Source organism: Urtica dioica, chromosome 7, assembly GCF_054948205.1.
Source record: "Urtica dioica subsp. dioica isolate 48M chromosome 7, U.dioica_male_clone48M_v1_H2, whole genome shotgun sequence".
NCBI lineage: Eukaryota > Viridiplantae > Streptophyta > Magnoliopsida > Rosales > Urticaceae > Urtica > Urtica dioica.
This window is the reverse complement of record NC_142762.1, coordinates 42,416,812-42,437,164: the sequence shown is the minus strand read 5'-3', so window position 1 is coordinate 42,437,164 and position 20,353 is coordinate 42,416,812. Positions and strand designations below refer to the sequence as shown.

The window sequence follows — 20,353 nt, the reverse complement described above, 5'->3', positions numbered from 1 at the left end:
TCAATGTTTTTTTTTTCCAATATGCAATATAAAATATGGAAAGAATGGGGAAAAAAAAAAAAAAAAACTAACTTTATAATGACCATGAAACATATTCATATAGATTGTTATAACATTGTCTTTTATCAGGGAAGAAACGTCAATCCAACTTAACAATGAAACAAACGCAATATCAAACCAAGCTTTAAGCCGAAAAATCAACCCGGGACTTGGGCTCAAAACCGATCGAAGCTTATGTCAAAAAACATCACAAAATGTTGTTCATATAGTTTTGGCCGACTGATCCATATAAGCACCTACGCGCATGCATCAACCTCATTCTACTTTTTCGCTCCGGTTTGTTTGACTTGTCCAAACTCTTATGCGTCTCAGCTCCTCTAACCATCATCCAAATCCGTTCATATGTCTATCATGTCTGCTCAATCGTCACCGACATTCTTGAACCTCATTATCTTATGCTTAATGCTTGTTTATGCATCTTAATTTTATGCCTAACATAAACATACCACTTCGGATAAATCATGCAAACCTTTAAGATAACCAATATCTATATCTATATATATATATGTATATTTTTAATATGAATTCCGTTTTATTTTCCAACTAATATACACGTTTGCAAGTATTTGTAGGTTGTTATTTTGAAATGAAAATTCAGTCACCTAACTTCACCTATAGTTAATTTGTAAAAAAATGTAAATTACATATGATAATTTTTTATAATTAATCAACAAATAACGTGTCTAAATTTTTATCGCTAAAATAATATTTTTTTAAAGTTTGTAAATATAATTTCTCTTGATCTTTTCATAATTTGTTAAAAACAGTTCTTTACTTGTTCCGGGCTTCATCTAACTTTGTTAAATATCTACAATACTTATTTTATTTTTATTTGTATTTTTGTATGTCATTGGGCTGCTTTTGTTATTTGGGCCCAAATTTATATGCAATGCCGGCCCATATTATAGCTTTCAGTTCATCATATGATGTATTCCCAGCAGCAAAACCCTAGTTGCCATTACTCATCTTCGACTCTGCGTCTCGTCTTCCGCTTCACTTTTATCGGCTTCCAATGGCTCCTGCTAAAGGTACGGATTCGACCATGTTTTCTCTTCTTATACCTCCTCTCAATGCTAATTTTCTTTTACGTAGCACCATATGAAACTTGAATTCACATTAATTATAGACTCTATTCGTATGAACAACCCAACAACTCTGCAAAACTGTAGAGCGATATTGAAAGTCTTGGCAATCTACCCACAGAGAACATACAATCCCATCAACCCGAAACTTGGTCCCGATCTCCGCGAGTTGGTCGATCCCATGCTTTTTTTGTCCAATAAAATCCCAGCCTGTACTTATTAGATCAGCAATAGTTGTGGAGATTCGGTCACAGAAATGAGGAACGGGTCTTTTGGACAAAGCGCAGACAGCTATGATATAGCTGCAAAACAGGTCAAGAAAAGAGCCGAGAAGAGATACGATTGTGATACGGAAATGAAGAAGCTTCTGGAAGCAGAGGAGTACTATTACACTAGAGAATTCTTCGTCTTTGTATTTTTTCTGCGATTTCTGTTTCTTCACTCTTGTAGTTCCTATCCTTTGTAGTGCTAATTGCTCCGTGGCTCGAATATCAGTCTATAACTTCACAGTCGAACTCATCATTTTATTTTTAGCATATACTATCTGTGTTATAAATGGAACTTATAGAACACATCTTACAAAAAATTGTGATTTTTGTGCCTTTTTTTTCTGGTTTCGTCTAGAACATTTTGTTTTAACTGTTTTTTGGATGATGATGTTTATCTATACACTCAGTTGATGCCTCGAAAAAAGCTGACCCCAAGGCCCAAGCCTTGAAGACTGCAAAGGCGGTGAAATCGGGCCCGACCTTCAAGAAGAAGGCGAAGAAGATCAGGACGACCGTGACTTTCCATCGCCCGAGAACTCTAAAGAAGCAGAGGAACCCAAAGTACCCTCGTCAGAGTGCTGTGCCGAGGCAAAAGCTCGACCACTACCAGATCCTCAAGTTCCCACTCACCACCGAGTCTGCGATGAAGAAGATCGAAGACAACAACACGTTGGTCTTCATCGTCGACATCCGCGCCGACAAGAAGAAGATCAAGGCCGCTGTGAAAAAGATGTATGACATCCAGGCCAAGAAAGTCAACACCTTGATCAGGTAAAGAGTGAGAGATTTTTGCTAGGTTATGTAAATACTTGTGTGTTAATCTTTTGACATTATTATTTTTTTTTCAGGCCGGACGGTACCAAGAAGGCTTATGTTAGATTGACGCCGGATTTTGATGCCCTGGATGTGGCCAACAAAATTGGAATCATCTAAACTAGTTTATTCATATAGTGATCTGCTCAGTCTAAGATTTCAGTTTTGCTTCTGTTCAAACGATTAGTGGAATTTTTATTTTTGTTTATGAGACTTGAGTTCAACTGGAAATTGTTTTTTTGTGGTACTGGCTTATTTTTTTGTTTGTTTGGTTTTTGCTGTGTTGGTTCAGAATTTGTCATGGTAGTCCGAAGAAGTTTAATTTTACTGAATCTGTAGCACTTCTACTGAGTTGATTAATCAGCCAGGCTCAGTAATGACGTCCATAACAGAGGGTGACTGGGTCCAAGGCTACAAATCTTTTATACCCTTCATTTATCATCTAATAGTTATAGTAAAACAGAGAAGATTAGTTAGGGATTTGAACTTAGCTTTTGGATTTAGTTCTGTTGTGGGGGAAATTTAGCTACAGAAATTTTAGACGATATGAACACACACTACATTTGATTTTTATATTGTGCAAAAATATTCAATATTTTCGATTTTTTGTACTTTAGTATTCATTATTTAAAAATTGCGGCAAAAATATTCAATATTACAGTATTTTTCTTCCGTTAATATCTATTCATCAAAGTGGATGAAAAGACACATGTAAGTCGAAAAAATTAAAAATAATTTTTGTTATTATGCTCACAATAAATAGAAGAATAATGACAATTTAAAAGAGTAAAATGGAATCCATAGATACTAATTCATGTTTAGGCCTTGAAATTGCGCTCATACGTTATAAAACTTACTATGTTAATGTGAATGGCGATTTATTGCTTAATTTGTGTCGAGTCCTCAAAATTTATGTAAATCTCATTGAATCTTACGGATAAACATATCAAAAGATAAACTAAATCAACTTTATCAACATTCACTTAGTTAAAAAAAAATACATTCACTTGATAAACTAAACTCATAATATATGTCTGTTTTGGTAATTTTACAAGTAAAAATCAACTAAATTTTTTAGTAAAAAATATATATTTATTGATTTAAAAAATTCAGAAGTTAATTTAATAATAAACAAAAAACTGAGGATAATTATATTTATATGGGTTGATATATTAAGTTCAATGAAAGAGAAAGAAAATGAAAGTGATGAATTATAAATTATTAAAAAGTTGATTAGTATAATATAATTAAAAAGGGTAATTAAGTTATATAGCCACACGGCTATACTAAATTGAGATATAGCCCACTTTTAGTTAATTTCTTGTAAATAGTCAAGTGGACTTATTAACAGATTAGTAAAAGACTTATTTAACACAGCCAAACATGTAAAAAAAAATAAGTAGTTAATAGGCTGTCACGTATGCAAATTGGTTATTTACAAAGTATTTAACAAAGGTTGTCTAATTTACAATTCATATAGTTTAGGTGACTTACGTAACCAATTTTTTTATTAAAAAATTATAATCCATCTTTTTGTTGTTTGGTATAGATAAAAAAAAAATGATTGATGTTTATTGTATTAAAATTACTGTATTATCTTTATACGTATATAATAAATTATATTAATAAAGGTTATATGTGTTATTATTTTGGGAAGTATGGATTTTGGTGGCACCTACGGAAATAAGCTCAACTTAAATGAATCTCTCTTACTTAATCTATCCCTCCACTTTTTCTCCTATCAAACAAGTAAAGCTGAAATTTCGGTTAACCATTAACTGAAATATACGGTTAACCATTAACTGAAATATACGGTCAATAATTAATTGTTAACCTAAAAAAATTTGTCCAATTAATTGAAGTTAACCTATTTAGCCGTGTAAAGTGGGAAACTCATATACGGTTGTTTTTTTGTTTTTTTCCCCAAAACTTGCCAGGTATCATAAATGTTTTGACTTTAAAAATATCATAGCAATGAATGCTATTGTTACCAAATAAGATGAATGTATATGGCAAACAATATACGATTTTTACATTGACACTAGAAAACAAAAACAAAAGTTGCACATGACTTTAAATTGTCCAATTAAATATTTGTTAGACATTAAAAATTGCAAATGACTTCTTAAATTTATATTGAAATTTCACTTAATAAAAAAGTTGCACACTAATACTTCAAAAAAAAAAAAAAAAATTAAACAATTAGAACATGGACATGAAAACATCAACATTTAGCATAGTTCTAGAAATCAAAATACAATTAAACACAACCACAATCTTCTTCAAAATTATTCGTTGAGACCCCAATCGTTGAATGCTTCAATAAAATCTTCATGATCTTGCGATAGCTCAGACGGCATCTTTAGCTTGGCACGTTCCCAATCTTTGACGCACGTAAGAATCTTCACTAATTTTGGCCTAAGTTGCGCACGTCGGTCATCCATAATTCTTCCGGCGGCGCTAAAAGCGGCTTCGGACGAGATGCTAGACACCGGTACAGTGAGTACATCTCGGGCAAAGATGGATAAGATCGGAAATTGTGCTTGATGCGTCTTCCACCAATTGAGCAAGTCGAGGTTGGCTCGTTGAATGTCAATGAATTGCGCGTTGATGTACAGGTTCAATTCGTTAGTATCGGTGGGAGCAGTTGGTGACGTAGAGGTTGTGGACGAAGATGCCTCAGCTCGGTAACAGTTGAAATCGGTCCAACTCTTCCCCACCGGTGAATTTGAGAAGTTCGGTATCTCTTGTACCGGTCATCCATACTTGTTTTCGTAATAACTGTAACATTGAACAATACTCTCCCAGACACCATCATAACTAGAATTATAATCAAATCCTATATTATTGCTAAGCATTTGAAACCATAATTTAAGACCTCTAAATCTAATGCGTGGATTTTAAATGAATGCATAACAGTATAAGTTTGGCATGGGAACAAAATATTTTTTTCATACCTCTTTCATTTTTGCGACGACGAGGCCTAACAGCTCATCTACTTCGTATTTTTTGAAAATGACACTCATCTCGTACAATTTGTGTATGGCGAGAGGAGACGTAGGATGTTCGTAAGCGGAGAGGTAGTTTGTGGCATCAAAAAATCATTTTAAAAATTCACAAACGGCTTTAACCACATCCCAATCATCGTTTGTGATCACTTGACGTTCGATCTCAGCATGATACAACGAAGTGAAAAAATCTTTGTATGGAATGACTCTTTCCAACATCACATACGTCGAGTTCCATCGGACAGGCATGTCTTGCGCAATGATGCGTGTCTCGACACCACAACCTTTGCAATATACCTTCCATCGGTCACATCGTGTGTTTGGGTTGTTCATTTCCGCCACGGTTTCTCGGATACGTGAAATGTGCGGCTTGAGAAGGGCAAGACCGGCTTGTACCATCAAGTTGATAATATGAGTCGCACATCTTTGGTCGAGAATTACTCCTCAGGCATGGTTCCCAAGATGATTCTTCAACTCCGTTATTGTCGTGGTGTTGGCCGAGACATTGTCCATCGTAATAGCAACAATACGGTTCACGAGACCCCACTATTCCAATACCTCGTTGATGCGATCGCTAATATTTTTTCCGGTATGGCGCATGTTCATATGCTCAAATCCTATCATTTTTTTAATGCAAATACCAATCTCTATTGACATAATGAATGACAACACTCAAATAATCATTTTTATTAGATGAGTTCCATATATCACTAGTGCATGCAATGTTGTTTTCGGGCATACTAGCTAATGTTGTCATATATATTTTCCTATCATGTTCATATAAATTCCTTAAATCTAAAGTAGCCGTAGGACGAGACATGGGTTTGTAATTAGCATTGAAACCTTCTCTAACCATTTGTACAAATGGGGGTTAGAGCCTATCCCTGGTGGTTGATCGGTAGATGCAATAAATTTAGCTATAGCTCGTCTACCCTTTGCTTAATCATATGAAATTGTACTTACTTGATCGTTGACTCTCCTCGCTTCTCATGCGAATTGATATGGTAGCGTAGTGACGACGTGCCTCCACCGGAGTAAGCAAGAGTATGCGTACAAATTTTGCACTTCATTTCATGGACATATGAAGAACCATCGGGGTACGTCGTGACGATCTTCTCAAAGACTTCCCAAACATCGGACCGTTGACTTCCGCTAATTTTACTCTTTTTACGGCGAGAACTTATTGGAGCGGTGGTGTCGATTTGATGAGAAGAGGGTGGTGTGGGTTGTTCTTGAAGTTGTTGTTGAGGTGGTTGTTGTCGAAGAGAATGTTGTGATTCCGACGTCAAGGTTGGATGTGGTATCGGAGTGGAGATTGGTGGAAACAATTGTGCCCTTGCCCTTCGAGAACGACTACGTTGGAATATGCATTGTGCCAATGCTTCTTAGTCTTGGGTACTGGCAAGGTGAGGAAAATTTCGCATAGTGGTATTGATATCATCAACGGTGTTCATAAATTGTAAAGGGTCTTGGAAAATAGGAGCATTGACGTCAAAATTATCAACATCATAGCCATCGGGTGGTTGAGTTTCGGAATCGGAATGGTAAGACATATTTAGTATTGTGTAAAAGAGGAAGAAAACAATTGATGATATTTGGCTTTGTGTACAACTGATATGTGTGTATTTATAGATGTGTGTATGTGTGGTGTTGTAAAAAAAATGGACCGTTTGATATGTTGAACGGTAATATTACCATTTGATATGGGGTGTATGTGTATGTGTGACTCACTGACAATTGAAAAAGAACAAAGATTTTTAGAATAAAAAAAATTGAAAAAATAATTGTTTGTGGCAGACTAAAGCTGAAATTTCGGTTAATTATATAATTTTGATTTATTTTTTAACTGAAAATACTCGGTTAAAATTCACCGTACGGTCAATTTTAACCGAAAATTCGGTTAATTTTAACCGAGTATTTTCGATTAAAAAATAAATCAAAATTATATAATTAACCGAAATTTTAACTTTACAAGGCCACTCTAAGTATAGATGCAACATTTAACTAAAACACATCAGGTATCATTAATATTTTTCTATTCAAGAATTGTTTTAATTTTAATTTTAATATTTGGTGACGGGGATAGGAATGGGATAATGCAAAAAAGACATCAATTTTTCCCTCGGTTTTCCCCGGCGCCAAACAGAATTCAAAAAGGCAATTCATTCCGTCGGAACTAGGAAGCCTTTAGAACCCTCATTCGTATCATCTTGATCTTTCAACTTCTTTGCCTCGCAATCCCTCATTTTATCTTCACATTCCTTTTTCTAACATCAATGTCTTTCTTCGACGACGACGACGATGATTTCCAGATCCCTCTAACCAGGCGAACCCTAAGCCTCTCCCACAAACCCCCGCCTCCGACTCCGACACGGCGGCCCTCCAAAATTCCCAAGATATCGCCCACCGCCGTCAAGGAAATCGCGCCGCCGATTCTCCCGGTAAGTCGCGATACCGGAGGTTCCAAATCGCCCGCCGAAGTGGTAGGCTGTAGTTTGGATTCCATACCGCTCAGCTTCGATTCTTGTCCTCCGGCGGCGGAGAAAGAGGAGATTTTGGACAGAAGTGGAGGATTTTCTGGGAATTCGATCGAGTCCAAGCTTTTGAAGTCCGGAGGGGATCGGAGTTTCTGCGCCGGAAAAGACTGGTCGTCCGACGAGGACGAAGGCGAGCTTGACGAGTTGCTCAGGCTGTGCTCTGGATTGGAAGACGGTGATGGTGATGGTGGTGGTCTGAGCGACACGGACGGAGTGGTTGAAGACGGTAATGGATGTTCGATCGAGTGTCCTCTTTGCGGGGTCGACATTTCGGATTTGAACGAGGAACAGAGGCATCGTCACACCAATGAATGTATAGACAAAGAGGATGATCGGACTCGAGATGTAAGTACTGCTTAATCTCTATCTATATGCTCTGGTGATTTTGATTGAATTACTACTCAAAACCTTAGAAGGTTCAAAATTAGTAAATTTAACGTTTTAGGTCATTGGTTTTTTTGGGGTGTTGAATCGATGGCTGTGCTAAACAGAGTGTTGTTGTTCCTCCTCGCGAGGAAGCAGAAGAACCACGAGTCCAGAGGCAGCCCGGTGATGTTACTGGTGTTGTGGGGTGGTTGAGAGATTTGGGTTTAGCCAAATACGAAGATGTTTTCATAAGAGAAGAGATTGATTGGGAATCCTTGCAGTGGTTGACAGAAGAGGTATACTTTATTGTGACTTTTATTTTTATTTTTTTATTTTTAAATTTCTAGTTTGTTTTGATCGCGAAAAAAGAAAAGCCTCAAGACTTACACCTGAATTTCTTTTGCCATCAATTTTGTTGAATATCAAGGACCTCTTGAACATAGGTATCACTGCACTTGGTCCCAGAAAGAAGATTGTTCATGCCATTTCTCGTCTTAGAAAAGGGAGTGGATGTGAGACAGAAGCCCACACGAAGCCCTTCGTCTCTAAAGATCACGGAAGAAGTACTGTTAGTGTAGTTGAGAGTCCCAGAATTTCCTCTGACCGACAAGACGATAATAATGCTAACAAAATAGCCACTAACAAGTTGATTACAGATTTTTTCCCAGGATTTTCTGGGGAGAAAAAGAAACTTTGTAACAGCCCTATAGAACATAAGTCCGTGGTTAAAAAAACTGCAGATTCTAGAGGTAAAAAATACGTTGCAAGAGGAAAGCTCAAGGATCCCCCGTCGTGGTGTCGCATACCCGGAACTCAATTTCGAGTGGTATTAATTTATTTATCTTAAAAATGGATTCTGTCATTTATGTGTTGTTGCGGATTTACTTGCTGTTGCTTATGTTTATTTATACCACCATGTTGCTTGGTTGATGCAGGATATGGAAGCTTTTAGTTGCCACTTCTAATAAGTTTAAGCGTTTAAAAGAAGTGATTATATCCAATTTGTCATCGGGCTTTACACTGTTTACCCACCCTTATTAATGTGTATTGTGCAGGATGCTTTTCGATACCTTAGAGGAGATTGTTCGCATTGGTTTCTTACGCACTTCCATATGGATCGTTAAGTTTTTTTCATATGCTTGCTATTTTTGCTTAGTGGTTAAAGATCAATGCAGTCTGATTAGTAATATACTTGATTTTGTGTTTCAACAATATTGCTGCAGATTATCAAGGATTGACAAAGTCTTTTTATCACGGAAAGATTTATTGCTCATCTATAACTGCGAAGCTTGTGAACATGAAGATTGGTATACCGTGGGAAAGAATACATGTTCTACCACTGAACCAGAAAGTCACTATTGGCGGTATCGATGTGACATCTTTGGATGCGAACCATTGCCCAGGTGCCATAATTTTACTTTTCGAACCACCTGACGGTAAGGTGCGGAGTTCAGAAAATTCCAACTTTTAATGAGATTTTTTGTTGTTGTTTTCTTGCTATTGTCTAATGCTTCTTGATACACATTCAGGCCGTTCTACACACAGGAGATTTTCGCTTCAGTGAGGACAGAGACATGATTTCTCTATTAAAGACACGCTTAATTCATACACTCATACTTGATACAACTTACTGTGATCCCCAGGCAAGTCTGAAAATTACACTACAGATTAGGAAACAGGTTGCATTATGAAAACCCAGAAATTGGAATACAAATGAAATTATAATAAAGGCTGGATCATACCATTTTGCATCATCTAGCTCTGTATATTTTGTCTTTCACCAAACCAAGTTTTCATTTTATAAGCATATATCACTCACCATTGGATGTTTATATTGGGCTTCTGAAAAGAATATATATACTGGGATATCAAGTTCAGGCTTTTAATTATATTTCGTAAGTTGAATACATGTGATTCGCTATCTTTTGATTTTGTAAGATCATATGACTCCAAGGGCAGACTAATAGTTTGCATATTTTCTTTATCTCTGATTGCAGTATGACTTTCCAAAGCAGGAGGCTGTAATACAATTTGTCCTTGATGCAGTTCAAGCTGAAAGTTTCAACCCAAAAACTCTGTTTCTGATTGGAAGCTACACTATTGGTAATCTCTCTCAATTCTCCTGCAACCCAACACAAGAAAGCTCTACACAACCTATATATATATTAATGTACCTAAATATGAATTATGCTTTAATTAATCCAGAAATCCTTGCCTGCCATCTATTTATTCTTCTGAACTCAAACAGGAAAGGAGAGATTGTTTTTGGAGGTTGCTCGTGTACTGCGTAAAAAAATTTATGTCAACGCTGCCAAGCAGCGTATCTTAAACTGTTTGGATCTTCCTCAGGAGGATATGCGGTGGTTTACGCAAAATGAACAGGAAAGCGAGATTCATGTCGTTCCTATGTGGTCAATTGCTAGCTTTAAGCGACTCAAACACGTAGCAAATCACTATAAGGTCCGAGTTTCTCTCTTGCAAACCCAACCTCGTAAACGTTTTGTACATGATCTGTGAATGTATTCAAAGCATGCTCGTAGTTATTTGTAATGTTTTTTTTCCGAGTGTTCTTGTAGAATCTTTTTATGTTCTTGCAGTGCCGAAATTCACTCTTATCAACTAAAAAGTTATTATATGGCTTAGTCCACGTTTCCTATTTCTACCAAGAATTTAAGTCTCATGGTGCCTTATGAATACAATGATCAGGGTAGATTCAGTCTCATAGTTGCTTTCACTCCCACTGGTTGGACATTTGATAAAGGAAAGAAGACGACACCGGGGAGAAAGTTGCGACAAGGCACTATTATAAGGTGATATGTTGAATCATCAGTAAAGCTCTTGCTTCTCTTTGGCTTTTAGTCCTGTCAGTTGTTTGGAACTTGTGTATTGACTCAAAAAATTTATGCCTCTTGTCACTGCAGGTATGAAGTTCCGTACAGTGAACATAGCAGCTTTACCGAGCTGAAAGAGTTTGTAAAGATTGTATCGCCAGTCAACATAATACCCAGCGTCAACAATCACAGTTCAGATTCTGCCAATTCCATGGTTTCTCTACTACTCAATTAAATATCACACAAGCTTAGTTGAACCTTAAAGCTATAATATAAACTTGGTGATTAGATGAAAGGAACATTAGCTATTGGCTCGGGTTTGGCTCATATTTGGTTTGTTATATATGTAAATTATGTACTTTTCTTCATCCCAGAGAAATCATTGTTTTTTTTTTTTCTTTTCTATTTATTTGCTATTGTTGGATAAAACCTAAGATAAACTTCAGTTACATGTGCGAATCTGTTAGGAACTGGGTCTGTTTGGATCAGATCTGTAGAATATGTTCTTCAAGGACAGTTTAATAATGAAGATGATAATACGACTTTCTGTAAATTATTCATGTTAGTAGCAAGGAATAGACTTAGACGTAGAACCCCAACATGAAGGTACAAACTCACAAGCATTCCAGAGGCTTAGATCTCTCCCACTTTTGAGCTCAGCTTTTATAATTCACAGCCAATATGAAATGAACAAATCCCAAAACCTGTTCTCTAAAAAGGCTCAGTCCCCTACTAAATGGCACCTCAACACCTATAATAACATACCGCCCTTTACAACTCAACAATTCAATTCTTCCTAGACTAACAGAATCACAACTAAGATTCCCGAGAGCCCTCTCCAACCTCCATTTCATCTTCATCATCATCTTCATCGCCTTCTTCATCTTCATTGCCTTCTTCATCGTCATCTTCATCATCATCATCATCTTCATTGCCTTCTTCATCGTCATTTTTTTCATCCCCACTCACCAACACGTCACCGAAACTCGGAACGACCTCATTCTTCCCAACACACCAAATGTTGCTCTGAACCTTCTGCTTCCACAGCGCGAGAGGGTGTTTCTGTACGAGCCTTCGGCGATGGTACGCCTCCTTCAAGTACACACCGAACCTCTTCCCCCGTGACGACACGTAGAAAATCCCAACGTACTTGAGAAAAATCCTCAACGGCCTCTGGGGCACAACTAGCTCCCTCATAAACGGGTTCAGAAGGTCACTCGCCCAAACGCTCTTCTCGACGGTGAAGCTCAGGAGCTCGTGGAACACCGCGACCGCCCTCTTCTCGAACTCCAACGAGCCCGGCTCGAGCCCCCTCGCGTCCGCGTACGGAGACAGGTAAGCGCTCGCCTGAAACTCGTCGGTTCTCTTCCTCTCCTTTCGCTGCCTTTTGTACTTCGGGAACTTCATAGGGAAAGCGAGCGAGAGCGTTCCGGGAGGAGAGGTTTCGGTTTCTCTGTCGTGATCAGTCTGACCACTCTTTCTCTCCAGCTCCGTCACGGCCCAGAGAGGGTTCCAATCCATGAGCTCCAAGTATCGAACCCCGTCCCTCCTTGTCTCGGCCTTGAAGAGCTGGGGGTATTTGCGTAAAAACCCGGTCGTGAAATCGTCCGGGCAGCCAAGCTCTCTCCGCAGAGGTGTGATCTTATCTAAAGGGAGTCTCTTGTCGACGCTCATCATCAGAAACCGGGCGACGTGCTCGGCGGCCTTGTCCTCGTTCTCTCTCAGCAGAGTCGCCTCTTCTCTCTTGAGCTCCTCTGCTTTCTCTGTCATCCCACACCACAGCTCGCCTCTCTGGTCCCTGTAGAGCTCCAAGAGCCGTGGAAACTTGCGGATCAAGTCTGAGATTTTGTGGGGCGTTCGCAGACTGATCTGTCTCCTGTGCGGCTCCAGAGACTTCACTGGCATCACCATCTCGGGTTGGTTGTTCAGGACTCTCATCAAGTACAGAGCTTTTCTGGATATCGTGTTCATCTTTGTAACGACTTCGAGATCGTGGACTCGCTTTTTCAACGGTCGATCCTGGACTCGCTTGCTCTTCCCCATCGACCGAGTCTGACAGTGCGTAGACCAACCGGAGAGCGTAGAGTCGTTGAGCCAGTTTCTTCTCGCCACCATGCGAGCGATTGTTTGATGCGTCGTGGGTTTCATGTTTTGTTATTGATGGACACACGGTCGAAACACGTCTGTTTATAAACTGTTTGTGAAAATGTCAAGCTGAGATTTCTCGGAAAATGGCAAGGAGAGGAAATGGAGAAAATGTAAAGTATTTATAAGAGCCAATTAGTGATGTAAGGGAAGAGGAAACCAGAATATAATATTTGTTGATTGTCAGATTGGAATATCGGACCCGACTGCATGGATTGTCGGAAAATATCTCTCTTCGGACCGGTCAGGAGTTCTCATCCCAGTTTCCGATAAGACTCCCCTCGATCGTCACCGATGAAACCCCAAATCAATTCCCACAGAATTCCGACTATAATCCAACCCCGAGAAGAATGGAAAACGATGAAAATACGAGCCACGAAAGACTGAAACTCAAGCTTCTGTGCAGCTTCGGCGGGAGAATCGTGCACCGCCCGGGGGATGGGAAGGTCCGATACGTCGGCGGAGACACGAGGATTCTGTCGGTCCGGAGGAATATTCCGTTGGACGAGCTGGCGAGGAAGACCTCGGCGATCTTCAGCGCTCCTCACACCATCAAGTACCAGCTCCCCGGAGAAGATCTCGATTCCCTCATATCGGTTTTCACCGAGGAGGACCTTCACGTGGCTCTATCAGCGAAGAATATTTTGATAAAACTAATATATAATTGAGAAAAATTTTAAGAAGAAAAAATAGCCCCTGTAGAATTTTTTTAAGTACCGAAATATTTAGGTTATTTATAAAAGTATTTTTAAAATTAGATATTAAATGTCTAATTTACTTTCATAATTTGTTTTTGATGTATGGTGTGCAAATATTTACATTTTATAAAGAAATATTTACTTGATTTCTTTTTTGTAATATAATTGAATATTTACTATTTATTAGTGAATATATACATATAATCATTGAGTTCTCACTGCTCATAGGTGGAAGTTAGTAAAAAAAAAAAAAAGGGAATAAATTTGAAAACATTAATTAAATATATATAGGTAGTGGTTATAAGTTTTTTTTTTTTTTTTTTCTTCATATAATTTGGTGATAATTTGTTTTTATTTCTTGCTTCTTTAGAAATTAAACCCATTCCCAAACAATTTATACACAGATTAGCTCGAGTAATTCCTTTGATTTTTAATTACTTCTGATATGTATCTGAGTGGGTTCTGCAACATTTTTTTCTTTTCTTAAATATATGTATCTAACTGAGCTACATAGCATTAATTAAATTTGTTTAATATATTCTACAACATTTTTTTGTTTCGAAATTTTTCATTGGCACGTCAATTTGTCATAATTTTTTTTTGGCGCGGAATCTACTCTTTTTTTAATTCCTTTTTTTTTCACTGAAATGACATGGAAAAACCTTAGAAGTTAGAACTAAATCTAATATATATTATTTACTTATATATAAAAGTAACACAAATATATATATATAGCAGTGTGTGACGATTGTTGGCGAAAACAACTGCAAACATTTGATTATGCCAAGACCATGGTCTCTCTATCAGTCTCTTGTCTTAAATATCAGCATGTAAGCCATTTCATAAAGTTAGTTGAACATGTAGCTGCTCTGCTTCAGTTCATCTTGTGTTCCTCTCGTACTAAAAAAGAGTGAATGAAAAACTAAAAAAAAAACCATTTCTTTCATTTGACATCTTCATTCATCCATTATTACAACTAGTTAATCATATTCCTCACAAATCTCTCCAACCTCCAATTCCTCATGATCACCCACCAACCCGAGTCCCCCGGTTTCCATGTCGGACAAGTAGCCGAATCCCGGGACGGGCTTCTTTGCCCTATCCCTGTACCCGATGAAGCCGTGGAGCCTCTCCTTCCACAGGACCAGAGGGTGCTTGTCCACGAGCTCACTCCCGCGGTAGGCCTCGGTCAAGTAGACCCCGAAGCGGGTCCCGCGCTCCGAGACGTAGAAAACCCCGCAGTGCCTCAGAAGGAGCTTCATCAGCTTCGGCGGCATCAGAAGCTCCCGCCGGAAGTGGGTCAGGTGGTCCGTCGTCGAAAGCCTCTTCTCCAGCGTGAAGCTCAGCAGCTCGTGGATCACCGCCACCGCTCTCTTCCTCAGCTCCGGCGACGCCTTTCTGAACTCCGGCGACGGCTTCGACACCCCGCTCGCGTCGGCGTACGGGGACAGGTAAGCCAAGCGCTGAAACTCCTCGATCCTCGCCTTGTTCTTCTGCGCCTTCAAGTAATTCGGCGGGAATGTTAGCGGAAACCCGAGCCTGAGCATTCCCGGGGAATCGCTGATGTTCGCGGTTCTTCGCTCGAGCTCTGTCACGGCCAAGCGTGGGTCCCACCCGACGAGCTCCAGGGACCGAACCCCGGCGGTGGAGGAGGAGCAAGGTCTGAAGAGGGTCGGGTACTTGTTCACCCACTCGGACCGGAAATCGATTGGGAGACCGAAATCCCTTCTGAAATGGGCGATCTTTCCCAGCTCGAGCTTCTTCTCCAGAGTCATCATCAGAAACCGGGCGACGATCTCGGCGGCCTTGTCGGAGTGGGCTTCGAGGAGGGCTTCCTCTTCTCGGAGGAGCTCGTCGGCGGTCTCGGTGAGGCCGCACCAGAGCGAGCCGGTCCTGGTGCGGTGGAGCTGGAACAGCTTGGGTGACTTGCGGAGGAAGTCAGAGATCTTGTGGGGTTTGGGAAGGTTGATCTTCGTCCTGTGGTCCGCCGAGAGGAGCTTCACCGGGATAACCCTCTCCGGCTCTTGCTTGAGGACTTCGAGGAGGTAGATCACTTTGTGGGCTATCTTGCAACTCTCCGTCACGGTCTCCAGATCGTTGATTCGCTTGTACCGGCTTCGGTCTTGGACTCGCTTGCTCGACGTCATTCCGCGCCTCTGGCTCTGCGACCACGTCTCGTTCACCGGATTTCTTCCCACGAGTATGGTTGCAAGCTTTAGTCCTCGCTGCTCGCTTCTCATCTTCGAAACAGCAGTGTTCACTAACTGTTTGTGAAAATGCCGAGCCGGGAATTCGAAGGAGATATGAGTGGGTTTAAAATAAGAGAAGAGGCGAAACAGGGAAAAATAAATAAAGATGTCCTTTTTTTTGCTCGGAAAATAAAGATGTTGATGATTGATCATTGATATAGTGAAAAAAAAATAAGAATTAGTTTTTTGTTTGAACTAGTTAAGTTTTAATCCAATTCTCTAAATTATTCACTAAGTGAAAACGAAAAAATCTATGCTAATTGAAAAATAAAAATACATATAGATTGAGTCGCAAAATTTAAAAACTAGTGATTTTTATTAATTTTGGACAATTTTACTCTATAAAAGTTTTCGACCTAAAAGTTATTGACAAATTTGACCGAGTTTTAGAACAACTTCTCTGCCACAGATAAGCCTTGAGGAGATACCCTGAAGAAAGAAGCTTGAAATTAAGACCGAAGTTGAGACCGAAGGATGAAAATGAAAAAAATTCTTACATGCATTGAACGAAGCCAAGAAAATTAACTAGAGGAGCTAAATATAAATTTGTAACATCATAGATTAATAACTTTGTTTAAATCTTTCTAAAAATATTTTCTTCTGAACCATACATTTTATAATCTAGATATTTCTGAAACTTTTTTTTTACTTTTTATTGTGTGTTTTTTAAACTCTCTATTTATATCTATATTTTTCTGGGCAGGGGCTGCTCATATATATATATAGATATATATATATATATATTCACTTATTTGATTTATTAATTTCTAAATATACATTTTTCTTCTTTTTTTAGTAAGACATGATGATATAATTGTCACATATAGATTATGGTGGTAAACTATCTGTTATATTATTCTCTATTTTGGGCCAGACTAGCATCTATATATAGTTTTTTTTTTCGTTAAGCTTATTATTATGAAAATAGTTTTAAAATAAGTTATAAGGGGTAGTTGTTTTTAAAATAAATCAAGTTAGAAGCTATAGTTATTTTTTTAATGACTCATGGGAGTAATTATTTTTTAAAATAACTCAGGTGACTATAAGCAATTTACCTAATAATTTGAGCAATCTAAAGAAAAAAAAAATGATTTTGAGAATTTGGAAATTTGTTTGAAAATTTATTGATATTTTGTCTATTTGTTGACATTAATGTCAATAAATTTTCAAACGATTTTGGAAAATTCTTTGAAGATTTATTGACATCGATGTCAATAAATCTTCAAATAATTTGATCTGTTGAAGATTTATTGACATGCATAAATTTATTGACAACGATGTCAATAAATTTTCAATGAATTTTCCATAATCGTTTGAAGATTTATTGACATTCATTTTAATGGAAAAACAAAATGTAAATAAATCTTCAAACGAATTTTCAAAATTTTCAAACCAAATTATTTAAACTTTATATACCAAACGAAAAATGATCTCTAACTTTGCTTTTGTGATCATTAAATAAATAACAAAGTTAAATACAAAAAAAAATTATTAAGGGAAATTTGTACCAACATAAATATGGAAGTCATATTTTTGAATTAATTTTCACTTATTTGATTTTGGTCTTAAAGTATTAACGATGTTATAATTTAGGAATAATCCCATTATTTTTTTAGAATTTAAATAATTTAATTGTAATTTTGATTGAGAGTAACCTTTCAATATTTTATATACTTTATTCTTTTATATAAGCATGTCATGTAAAAACATCATAAATTTGTTGTAAGTAGCCAAGTTTGTCATTCTTATTGGGAGAATAGCTCAAGTTTCATTTTATTAAGCAAATAGCCTATATTTTCGGCTCAAACCATAATGCCCTTGGTAAATTCGCGAATAGGTTAATTTAATTAACCTACTGGAGTGAGTTAGGTTAATTAATTAACATATTGGTTGTATATTAGTTTAGGTTCTGATTTTTTTGTGAGTAAAGTTAATTTACTAAATGATTGAATTCGAAATTAGGTTAATTAATTGAATGCTTTGAATATCAATTGACTTAAGTTATGATTTTGTAAATTTTTTATGAATTTCAAATCCTTCACGAATCAGTTAATTAATTAACCTAACTCACTCCAGTAGGTTAATTAAATTAACTGATTCACGAATTTACAAAGTGCCTCTCCTCAATCCCCTCAATTGTCGCCCATTTCCTCTCCTCCGCCGATTCCTCTCCCCCCGCCGATTTCCGAGTCAATCTGAGCCGTCGATTCTCCGCAAGTTAGGGATCATCAATTAACTATTTATTCTTCTTCTCCACCTTCGATCTCTCACCACTCTCTCCCTCACCAGTCTGGCCGATCCTCGCCGTACCTTCCATGCACCGCCAAGCAGCAGATCGACTTCCCTTCTTCGTGTTGTTCCTCGGCGCCGTGGTCGAGCTTGTTCGTTCCGGTGAGGTCAAGCATCGCCGCCGCCGCCGGAGCTCGATGGAATCGACGCTGTCTATGGCGGATCTTGACGACGTCTATGGCGGATCTCGCTGGCGACGTTAGGGATCAGCAACGAGGATGGACGACGATTGTCGACGACGCGGCGGCGTGAAATGGATCGGCGGCGATCGGCGGCGTGAAGTGGATCGGTGACGTGAAATGGACGAAGACGAGAACGAGTTTAGGTTTAGGTTTTGGGAAAATTTAGTTTTGCTCTTATATATGAGGGTAATTTAGGTAATGAAATATTAATTGGGCTATTCACTTAATTTATTCAAATTTGGGCTATTTTCATAATATTAATGGGTTGATTGAGCTAGTATGCTCGCTCTCCCTAAAAACATCAGTTATTATTTATCACTGATTTTGTATAGTTCTTGGGTCGTGGATGTGTAGCACTCTGATCAAGTCCCAATGCCAAAAGAAATGTTCAAGTAGATTTTATTAATAATTTATTCTTACAATAAAATCATGTTTAGTATATTCCACCAAAAATGGCAAAGAATAAACTATAGACATCAACCTGATGTTGAGCACAATAATTTGCAACATCGAGAGACTATATATATATATAAATATATATATATATATATATATATATATATATATATATATGTTAGACGCTTATAATTTAATGTTGAACTCTGGATTTTTCAAAAAAAAAAAAAATACATTTGAAAAATTCATTGCAGATATTGGTGACTTGATTGCTGAGACAAATCCAAGTTTCGATATTTACCTATTATTGGTGACTTGATTGCTGAGAAAAACCCAGGTTTCGATATTTATATATTTACTCCCTTCTTTGTAGATAATTTTGGAAATATTCATTTCAACACGTAATGTGAATATTTATTTACATTGATTTACAGAACTTGCTGTAAATATTTTATTGTATTGATTTACATATATATATATTTACACAGGTTTATACTCTAGTACTGAAGTTAATGCGGATAAATCATTCAAGTATTTTTTTCTTGGCACTTGGGGCGTCGGTCCATGGATTCCAGTATTGTAAGCCTGTCATTTCGGTGGATGGCACACTACTGAAATCACATGGTATGTTACTCTCGGCGACTGCTCAAGATGGGGACAATCATTTGTTCTCATTAGCTTTTAGTATTGTTGATTATGAAAATGAAAAATCTTGGAATTGGTTCATGATGCAATTGAGACATGTTTATGATGTTAAAGAAGACTTGGTCTTTGTTTTTGATAGAAATTTGTCGATCCTTAAGGCTGTTCATGATGTAATCCCATTGTTTTTTTAGAATTTAAATAATTTAATTATAATTTTAATTGAGAGTAGCCTTTTAATAATTTTATATACTTTATTCTTTTATATAAGCATGTCATGTAAAAACATCAATTATTATTTATCACTGATTTTGTATAGTTCTTGGGTCGTGGTCCTCGTGGATGTGTAGCAAACTGAACAAGTCCCAATGCCAAAAGAAATGTTCAAGTAGATTCTATTAATAATTTATTCTTACAATAAAATCATGTTTAGTATATTTCACCAAAAATTGCAAAGAATAAACTATAGACATCAACCTGATGTTGAGCAAAAACATCGAGGGACTATATATATATATGTTAGACGCTTATAATTTAATGTTGAACTCTGGATTTTTCAAAAAAAGTAGACATTTGAAATGATATATATATATATATATATATATATATATATATATATATATATATATATAATGAAGCCGAATTTTACTTGTTGGTGTTGCTTGATCACGTTTACATAAAGATGTGTATGCATGTGTGGGTGTGAAACAAAAGGATATTATTATTATTATTATTATTTTTTGCAGCAAAGAAGTGGCGTTTTCAAGCACGTGGTTTATAAGCAAG

At 37.5% G+C, this 20,353-nt stretch overlaps 4 protein-coding genes across 5 annotated transcripts; 2 read left to right on the top strand and 2 right to left on the bottom strand.

The window, feature by feature from the left end:
* Positions 1–984: 984 nt before the first annotated feature.
* LOC149391762 (large ribosomal subunit protein uL23) lies at positions 985–2,556 on the top strand. The gene is made up of 3 exons (XM_089620325.1): positions 985–1,088; positions 1,819–2,182; positions 2,260–2,556. The coding sequence occupies exons 1-3, from the start codon at positions 1,073–1,075 to the stop codon at positions 2,342–2,344; spliced, it is 465 nt and encodes a 154-aa protein (XP_089476451.1). The 5' UTR covers positions 985–1,072; the 3' UTR covers positions 2,345–2,556.
* A 4,781-nt stretch (positions 2,557–7,337) lies between these two features.
* LOC149391761 (sterile alpha motif (SAM) domain-containing protein) lies at positions 7,338–11,378 on the top strand. Of its 2 annotated transcripts, none has more exons than XM_089619578.1 (10): positions 7,338–8,114; positions 8,261–8,431; positions 8,563–8,961; positions 9,191–9,254; positions 9,359–9,576; positions 9,665–9,778; positions 10,151–10,238; positions 10,384–10,595; positions 10,842–10,945; positions 11,057–11,378. In XM_089619578.1, exons 1-10 carry the CDS (start codon positions 7,509–7,511, stop codon positions 11,199–11,201), a joined length of 2,121 nt encoding a protein of 706 aa, XP_089475704.1. In that variant the 5' UTR covers positions 7,338–7,508; the 3' UTR covers positions 11,202–11,378. The 2 variants fall into 2 exon arrangements, with proteins under 2 accessions (XP_089475704.1, XP_089475703.1); XM_089619577.1 differs by having other exon boundaries at positions 7,339–8,114; positions 10,133–10,238; positions 11,057–11,375.
* Positions 11,379–11,402: 24 nt separating this feature from the next.
* LOC149391760 (protein WHAT'S THIS FACTOR 1 homolog, chloroplastic-like) lies at positions 11,403–13,751 on the bottom strand. Its single transcript, XM_089619579.1, has 2 exons — positions 13,272–13,751; positions 11,403–13,160 (listed from the first exon to the last, which is right to left on the bottom strand). The coding sequence occupies exon 2, from the start codon at positions 13,112–13,114 to the stop codon at positions 11,783–11,785; it is 1,332 nt and encodes a 443-aa protein (XP_089475705.1). The 5' UTR covers positions 13,115–13,160; positions 13,272–13,751; the 3' UTR covers positions 11,403–11,782.
* An 806-nt stretch (positions 13,752–14,557) lies between these two features.
* On the bottom strand, positions 14,558–16,511 carry LOC149391759 (Ubiquitin carboxyl-terminal hydrolase family protein). The gene is made up of 2 exons (XM_089620378.1): positions 16,487–16,511; positions 14,558–16,073 (listed from the first exon to the last, which is right to left on the bottom strand). The coding sequence occupies exon 2, from the start codon at positions 16,047–16,049 to the stop codon at positions 14,790–14,792; it is 1,260 nt and encodes a 419-aa protein (XP_089476504.1). The 5' UTR covers positions 16,050–16,073; positions 16,487–16,511; the 3' UTR covers positions 14,558–14,789.
* Between the last annotated feature and the right edge of the window lie 3,842 nt (positions 16,512–20,353).

Coding starts and splice junctions, on each gene's coding strand:
- LOC149391762 (XM_089620325.1), top strand. Junction 2,183..2,259: donor AAAGTCAACACCTTGATCAG/GTAAAGAGTGAG, acceptor TTTTTTTTTCAG/GCCGGACGGTACCAAGAAGG.
- LOC149391761 (XM_089619577.1), top strand. CDS start 7,509: ATGTCTTTCTTCGACGACGACGACGATGATTTCCAGATCCCTCTAACC. Junction 9,779..10,132: donor CAACTTACTGTGATCCCCAG/GCAAGTCTGAAA, acceptor CTCTGATTGCAG/TATGACTTTCCAAAGCAGGA. Junction 10,239..10,383: donor GATTGGAAGCTACACTATTG/GTAATCTCTCTC, acceptor GAACTCAAACAG/GAAAGGAGAGATTGTTTTTG.
- LOC149391760 (XM_089619579.1), bottom strand. CDS start 13,114: ATGAAACCCACGACGCATCAAACAATCGCTCGCATGGTGGCGAGAAGA.
- LOC149391759 (XM_089620378.1), bottom strand. CDS start 16,049: ATGAGAAGCGAGCAGCGAGGACTAAAGCTTGCAACCATACTCGTGGGA.